This window comes from Buceros rhinoceros, unplaced genomic scaffold (assembly GCF_000710305.1).
Source record: "Buceros rhinoceros silvestris isolate BGI_N320 unplaced genomic scaffold, ASM71030v1 scaffold46821, whole genome shotgun sequence".
NCBI lineage: Eukaryota > Metazoa > Chordata > Aves > Bucerotiformes > Bucerotidae > Buceros > Buceros rhinoceros.
The window spans coordinates 1-7,079 of record NW_010395645.1 but is presented as its reverse complement, the minus strand read 5'-3'; the positions used below and the strand labels follow the sequence as shown (position 1 = coordinate 7,079).

Here is a 7,079-nt window from a genome sequence, read left to right as displayed (position 1 = left end):
GCTGGCCTGTCCCGCACACACCCCGCAGCGCGCCGGGTGCGCCGGGCTCTGCTAACAGGAAAGGCAACGCGGCAGCTCCTGTGCGTGCACCGGTGCCGTGCTCACCGGCGTTTATTAAACACTGCGTCCGCTTGAGCGCTGTGGGCGCGTTACAGACAGCTGCATCGCCGCAGACACTGCGGGGATCACGCGAGTACAAATGTCTATAAAAACAGGTGATTCGACTTCGGTATTAGTCAGGTCTGTAGCTCACAAGTAAAACACCATAACGCAGGCCCAACAGCACAGTAATTCAGTGCTCACTTCAACTACCATTTTTATTAAAAACGTTATCACACAGATGGCTCAAAGATCCCTGCTCCGAGCTTTCCACCCCGGGGGACGCACACGGTACTGACCAGAGCCAGAGTCCACGCTCCCGGCACCGAATTCATCCTCCTGCCTGTGCTGAAGACCTGACTGCTATGCACCTTCTGGGATGTGACACGGACATCGGCCCATTTAAAAGGGCACTGTAGGTCACAGTAAAAAATAGCACCAGTTAGAATTTAACCTCTACAGTCCATTTATTCTAACACATTCCAAAAGCTCTAAAATCTCAGGACTTATCTGAAGCCCTAGGCAGGGATCTCATTGACTTTTGTTTACGCCAGATCAGCACACACTCTCCCAGCATGTAAGAACCGAAGCCTTTTTTTCTGCTTCGAAGCTCCCCTGAGGCCAAGAAGGAGAAGCGGTGTACCACTGGTCTGCAGGGTGCCCATGCAGGAAAGTCAGACTCCAGCCTCCAGTGCCTGGAACCAACCCTGCCCTGCTCCAGCCCTGGCACAGTGCTGTCCTTCACCAGCATTAAGCACCCAGCTCAGAAGCAGCGGATAGGTGGATGCTGGGAGGTTTTGTTAGTCCTTGCCTTGTTCTTACATCCTGACACCGATTTTTGACTTTCTGTGACAGGGTATGGGCCAGAATGAACCTTAGGGGCAGCCACAAGCAGCTGTTCTATACTCGTGTTTTTCAACAATCACGTAGCTTCATTTTGCACTGAAAAATTACGTACCCATTGTTGAGTTCATTGCAGTTTCATTCAATACAAAGATCACCTTCGTGCTTCTGTAATGGTGTCCTTTAAATCTCCACCTGCCTTTGAACAATCCTCAGCTGTGGAGATTTCCAGGAGACACAAATGCACTTTCTTTCTTCAGCCCACCTGCCCAGCCCACCCATTTCAAACAGCTGAATTCCCCACACCTCCGTACAGTTCAGAGTCTTTAAACGAATTACCTGGAGTCCTTAAATAGCTCTCAGCGGGACGGATGACAAAGCAGCACACAGAACCCACACACACGTGAGCTTCTGACATAGTAAGGTGGCTCACAAAGATACCAAAACAAGGACTATATATACACCACAGAACTTCACGTTGAAGCTCAGAGTGGAGCGCAGCCTGCTACCGGCAGTGAAATGCAAGTGAGAAATAGCTTAAAAATGTGAAAGAACAAAAAAATGTTGGAAACACTTATGATAAAGAAATATTACCAACTCAGCGCACAGCTGCTTGGAAAACTCCTTTCATCATATCTGATAAATCCCATAAAACCAAAATTTCCCTTCAGATGGCAGTGCTGGTGGAGGACCTCCCCACCACACCCAGCCGCAGCCCTGTGTTGTCCCTGCCTCTCATGCCAACGCCTAACAGCTGTTTCTGCGGTCATTTTATAAACTGTTTTGGAGAACTGATCTGGGAGAAAAGAGCCTCTCTGCTCCCCAAGGCATTTCTTTATTTGGATCACCACTACCAGACCATGCGGACTCACGGCAGCTGAAACGGGACTGTGTGAGGGACAGCAAAGGCAGGAGCAGAAACGCTCCTCACAGCCGCCTTCTTGCGACTGGGGAGGCTTTGCCATCTTGTACCTTCCAGTCTCTCTTCCTCCTCTATCCTGTCACTGATTTTCTCAAAACCTGGAAAAATGGGTATTTTTAAGGCCTATACCTTCCTGTAGAACATGGCTGAACCAATACGAGCGAGTCCAGCGTTAGACGGGAACTTACACGCTCACAGAAAGACCCACAGTTCCACCTTGCTCCCTCAGGGAACCAGGCTAGTAACAAGCTTTACACGATCTGTATTTGTTATGTATCTATCTATTATATATCTACACTCTCTCTCTATGTATCACACTATCTATACCAGCTACAAGGAGAAAACAAATCCTACAAAGCCACGGCAATAATGATTCGATCCAATGCATTTGTATTCCTGCCACGGTGGCAGGATGCAGAACGAGGACTGGTGAGAAGGCTGGGGATGGCAGGGTCAAAACACCAGCTAGTGAAATACCACACATGGGTTCTGCTTTCTGGCAGCGCTGGTGCTGCGCTGGGAGGCTGCCGTGGGAGTCTCCCAGTGAAGAGGTGACGAAATGACGACCTTCCTGTCCATCTCAAGTTGCTTTCTAGGCAGAAGTTGAAGATCTCCTATTACATTTTGAGAGAAATAATGAATAAATCCAGTGGACCACTTAGCATTCAATTTCTCCATGCATAACGTATTTTGGCAAGTTTCTTCAGTTGTCACCTTTGCTCAAGTCACAGTGTAGCACTTTTAGAAAAGACTGAAAGGTATTAAAACAAAATAGAGAACTTGGCATCTCAGGAGTATGTTAGTGACCGAAGAAAAAAGATCACCAGTACCTGTGCATCAGCCAGAGTTCATTGCAAAACCAAGCAGAGTCTTTTTTCTCACGGGCCTCGCCTGTGTGAGGATGGCAAAGTGAGAACTTTTCTCCAGCTGCCGTGTACTGCAGAGCACTGTTCTCCTTCTGTGCCCTTCTCCACTCTGGCCTTTGAAGCCAGAATTAGAGGCATCCTATAACCACCCGTCATTTGCAGATGTGATAACCTAGTTATCCAAGTGATTGCTCTATTTGTACCCCACAGCTTAGCTTGTGGCAACAAACCATTTCTATAGCTACCTTCAGAGTATCAAAGGTTTTACTTCAAGACCTGTAGTCCACAGAAATGCAGAGTGTTTAGTTTGGCTTTACTCAGCTTAGCACCAGATGATAGTTCCACCTTGTGATTAATGAAAACAAACCTGGTTTTCACAGTAGTTCCTATATAGCTGCACAAAGTATTATAAAGAGAGTAATTTGAAAACTTTCATGACAAAGAATGATTGGACTGACAAATATATGGAAATCTTGCTACCACATTTATATATCCGAATTGTTTAAGACGAAGATGACTTACACCTAGTTTTGAATGATGTGTGCTGAGATTGTACAGGACATCTCACTCACAGCCCTGTGATGAAAACTGCATCTGCTGTTTTCTGTAACAGCAAGACAAAAACTAAATGTTTACACGTTATACACGCAGACGCAGCCGTGTGACCGCATAGCGCTGGGAAGATTACCGACTGCTTCCCACTTATTCAGTTCAGGGTTGTATCTCTCAATACTCTGCAGATACGTTCCTTTCGAATAGGAATATCCTCCCGTCACATAGATGCATCCATTCATAACCACCGCGCCACACTCCATCCTCCTCTCCATCATGTGAGCCATCTGCTTCCACTCGTTTTGCTCTGGGTCGTAGCAGTCCGTGATTGTGGTCTGTCCGCCCACAAAATAGATCTTGTTTTGCAACGTAATTGAACACAATCCGTATTCTTCAGGAAGAAAGGAACACAGTTCAGCTCAGCATGATGACATGAACTTAAAACTGCAACTACATGACAAACATTGGGCACCACTGAGGGTGGTTCAGTTTCTTCACTAAGCCTAGGAGATCCTCCAGATTTTCTGCTACCCTTGGTAAAAGCAAGCTCAAGGCATTACAGAAGATGCAGACATGACCACCAGTACTTAGCGAGAACCGTTTTAAAAACGGACTGTTACCAAATGTAGAACATAGAGAAAAAATATTTAAAATTAATATAAACTATTTTGCCAAATGCCTATGGATAGAGATCATAGAAAGTTAGTTTATTATTTAATAGAATGCAGCCCTTCCCTACTTCAGTATTTATACTGTGACTTCTATAGAACAGGTGCTTGAAAAGGGTCTTCCCTTCCCTGCTCAGAGCCTGGAAGCAGGAGATGGTCCCTCTCTGGCCCTTGCTGCCTTACAGGCACCGTCTTCTTTATTTGGAACATGCCAGAAACTCTTCAGTGGGCTTATAGACTCCTGGACACAAGTAACCAAATCAAACTCTACAGGTGTTACACTAACTGTTGTTTACCTGGATGTGGGCTTGTGGTGACTATACTCCACTCATTGCTACCTGAATGGTACCTCTGGATTTTATCGTAGGTGCAGCTTCCCCTGTACCCATAGTGACCTCCAGTCACGTAGATGACTTCATGCAGGACGCAAGCGGTGGCGTTTCCAACACCTGCACACGGTGTGAAAGTCACAACATACCTTCAGACTGCACACAATAACCACGGTCATTTCCATCCATAACCCTTTTCAAATTACTTCTTAATTACTATTTTGGGGTGAAATTACACTGACAAGAATTTAACTAAATTTAAAAACAAACAAACCTTATTTTATCAGCATAAGTCAAAAGCAATTAAATAGAACGGCCATAACCAGTACATATTGCCTGTAACAGCCACACAGTATTCCACAGGATTTTCATGCAGTAATTAAAGACACGTCGTCACATTGGTTTTGGAATAGGGAATTACTTTCAATACTTCACTAAGTTAAAGAGATTTTCAAGTCACTCATACAGGAAGGGCAAAGACAATGGGAGTTGAGATCATTCAGTGTCTCAGGGTATTTTTTCTGATAATTTTAGTCTTTCTTATGGTATTATTAATTATGCTATTGTATAACCAAGGATGCAAACAGAATGGAGCCTTGTTAACTCTGTCTCTAGGAGAAGAAAACAAAATAAAACAAGGGATCTGACAAGATAAAATGGACCAAAATTAGGAAATCACGTGGGGTTTTTTGAGCATCTAATAAGTTTCACTCTGAAAATGGGACAAAACAACTGCACAGAAAGTGTAACTGCTCACAGCATTAGCATAGCATTTCTATTTTTAAAGAAAATAAAAAGAGAGTAATAGCAGTGTTTGTGGAAAATACGCAAATAATGAAGAAAGTTGTAGGAGCATGGTCATTGCTTTTTCCTGTTTACAGATACCTCCAAAACCTCTCATGTATGTAGAAAAGTACTATCGAGTGTCAGTAAAATTTAATAATTAGTTGTAAATAATTGTATTAATTTATAAAAAGTATGATACAATGCGTAATTGTTTATAAATTTTATAACAAAAAATACTCTTCCGTTAGGCTGTGACCCTAATTCCTGTGTTTTTAACAGACTGCTATTTTGGCTGCTAGAAACAGTTAGTAGTGCTTTTCATTACCCTCTCACTAAGGATTAAAATAAGGATCCTGAACGGATGATACACTGAAATACGAGAGAACTGCATGCAAGAAGTTTTAAATCAAGCTGACAACTTTACAAATAATTGTGCAGAACATCTTAGTAAACTAGTCTTTTATACTAAAATAACAGAATCCCTTTATTTGAGCTTGCTCTTTGACCATCTACAGAGTGGACTCTAATCCCAGGTAATTTCTCTGATTTCTTTCTAATTTGAACAGAAATTCTACTCATGAAAGACGGCAAAATTAAACTACCACTTGCTTTCCCACCCTAGTGTTCCATGGCTCAGCCCAGCATTGAGTTTGGATGATTGCAGTCGTTTGGCTAGTAAAGACCTGGACCAAAGTCCACCAACACTTCCTGCGGACTTCACTAGAACTCAGATCTAACCTTAGATGTGTCCCTGGCACTCAAAACTGGCAAAAGCAAAAGGATCTCTTGAGGCAGATGCCGTACAAAAGCTTACCTACCTTTGATCATGTTTGCAATAGGAAGCCATTTCTTTTTTAAAGGATCATAGAACTCAGCTTCTTGCACTGGAGCTCCCTTACGGTAACCACCCAATGTGTAGATGCAGCCACTCAAGGAAACTGCGCAGTGATAATACCTCGCGTCGAGCATGGGGCAGCCTTCTATCCACTCATCTCTCTCACTGTTGTATATCCATACGGTGTCAAGGGCTTCTATGCTCTCTGTTTTATAACCTCCTGTCACATATATGTCCGGTCCCAAGCTAGCAACCCCATAGCTCTCTCTGGTGTGATCCGGCATCTCTGTTCCCTGAACCCAGGCATTGGTTAAAGGATCCCAGACATGCACTTCTGATAAGGGGTGCCAGTAATATCCTCCGATCACATACATGACTGCTGTGGGTCTTCTGGAAAGACCTTTGGGATTGAGGTTCCAGGCATTGTGTATGAGTGACCGTATCTTACTGTCATTAAGTCGGCATTTTTTTTGTAGGCTTAAAGCTGACCTCAAATACACTTTATCTAAGTCTACTTTGATGCGGCTCAGCAGTTCATAGATGTCTTCAAGTCTTTCTTCCACATTGTGTGCAACCCACTTAATGACAGCTTCAATGGCTGTCTCTTCTTTCCAAACATTGAGATTCTCTCTGGAGAGAATGTAAGAGAGTTTCTCCTTGCCCATGTCCAGAAACTCCTCCTGCTTCCATACTTCTTCAAACTGCCACAACAATATCCTCCGGGACTCTTTTTCTAGCTCCGAGCAATCATGATATTCGGCGAAGGAGTGCATCCCTATGCAGTTGTCAGTATCCAGGTGCCTCACCAGAAACTGCTCGCAGGCTTTCTTCACTGACACGAACTGGAGGAGGTCTGCAGCCTGCAGCAGGCTTTGGACGTTTCTCTTTGTTATCTGGATCTGTGATGTGTATGCATAATTCACGAGCGCTTCCAGTACGGCATGGCTGAGCCCGGGAAGCCTGATCTGGTTTTTAGATTTCTCTTTCATGTCGGCTGTGAACATGGCTTTAAAGTAACTGCTGCAAGCCGCTAGGGCGGCTCTGTGGCAGTGGAAGATGACCCCCGAGGCGCACTGCAGGGTGATGTCGGTGAACAGCCCGTCCAGGTAAAACGCCCGGAACGCCTCCAGGAAACCGGCGGGGTGCGAGGAGTCCGTGTAGAGGTACGCGTAGTCCTCC

General features: G+C 44.5%; 1 protein-coding gene across 1 annotated transcript; it reads right to left on the bottom strand.

Moving 5' to 3' along the window:
* Window positions 1–3,362: 3,362 nt before the first annotated feature.
* LOC104487867 (kelch-like protein 23) lies at window positions 3,363–7,075 on the bottom strand (the record flags this gene model as incomplete). The annotated part of the gene is made up of 3 exons (XM_010145606.1): window positions 3,363–3,673; window positions 4,247–4,399; window positions 5,884–7,075. Coding segments are annotated over 3 exons (1,656 nt in total), but the record flags the coding sequence as incomplete, so codon positions are not given.
* Window positions 7,076–7,079: the final 4 nt, after the last annotated feature.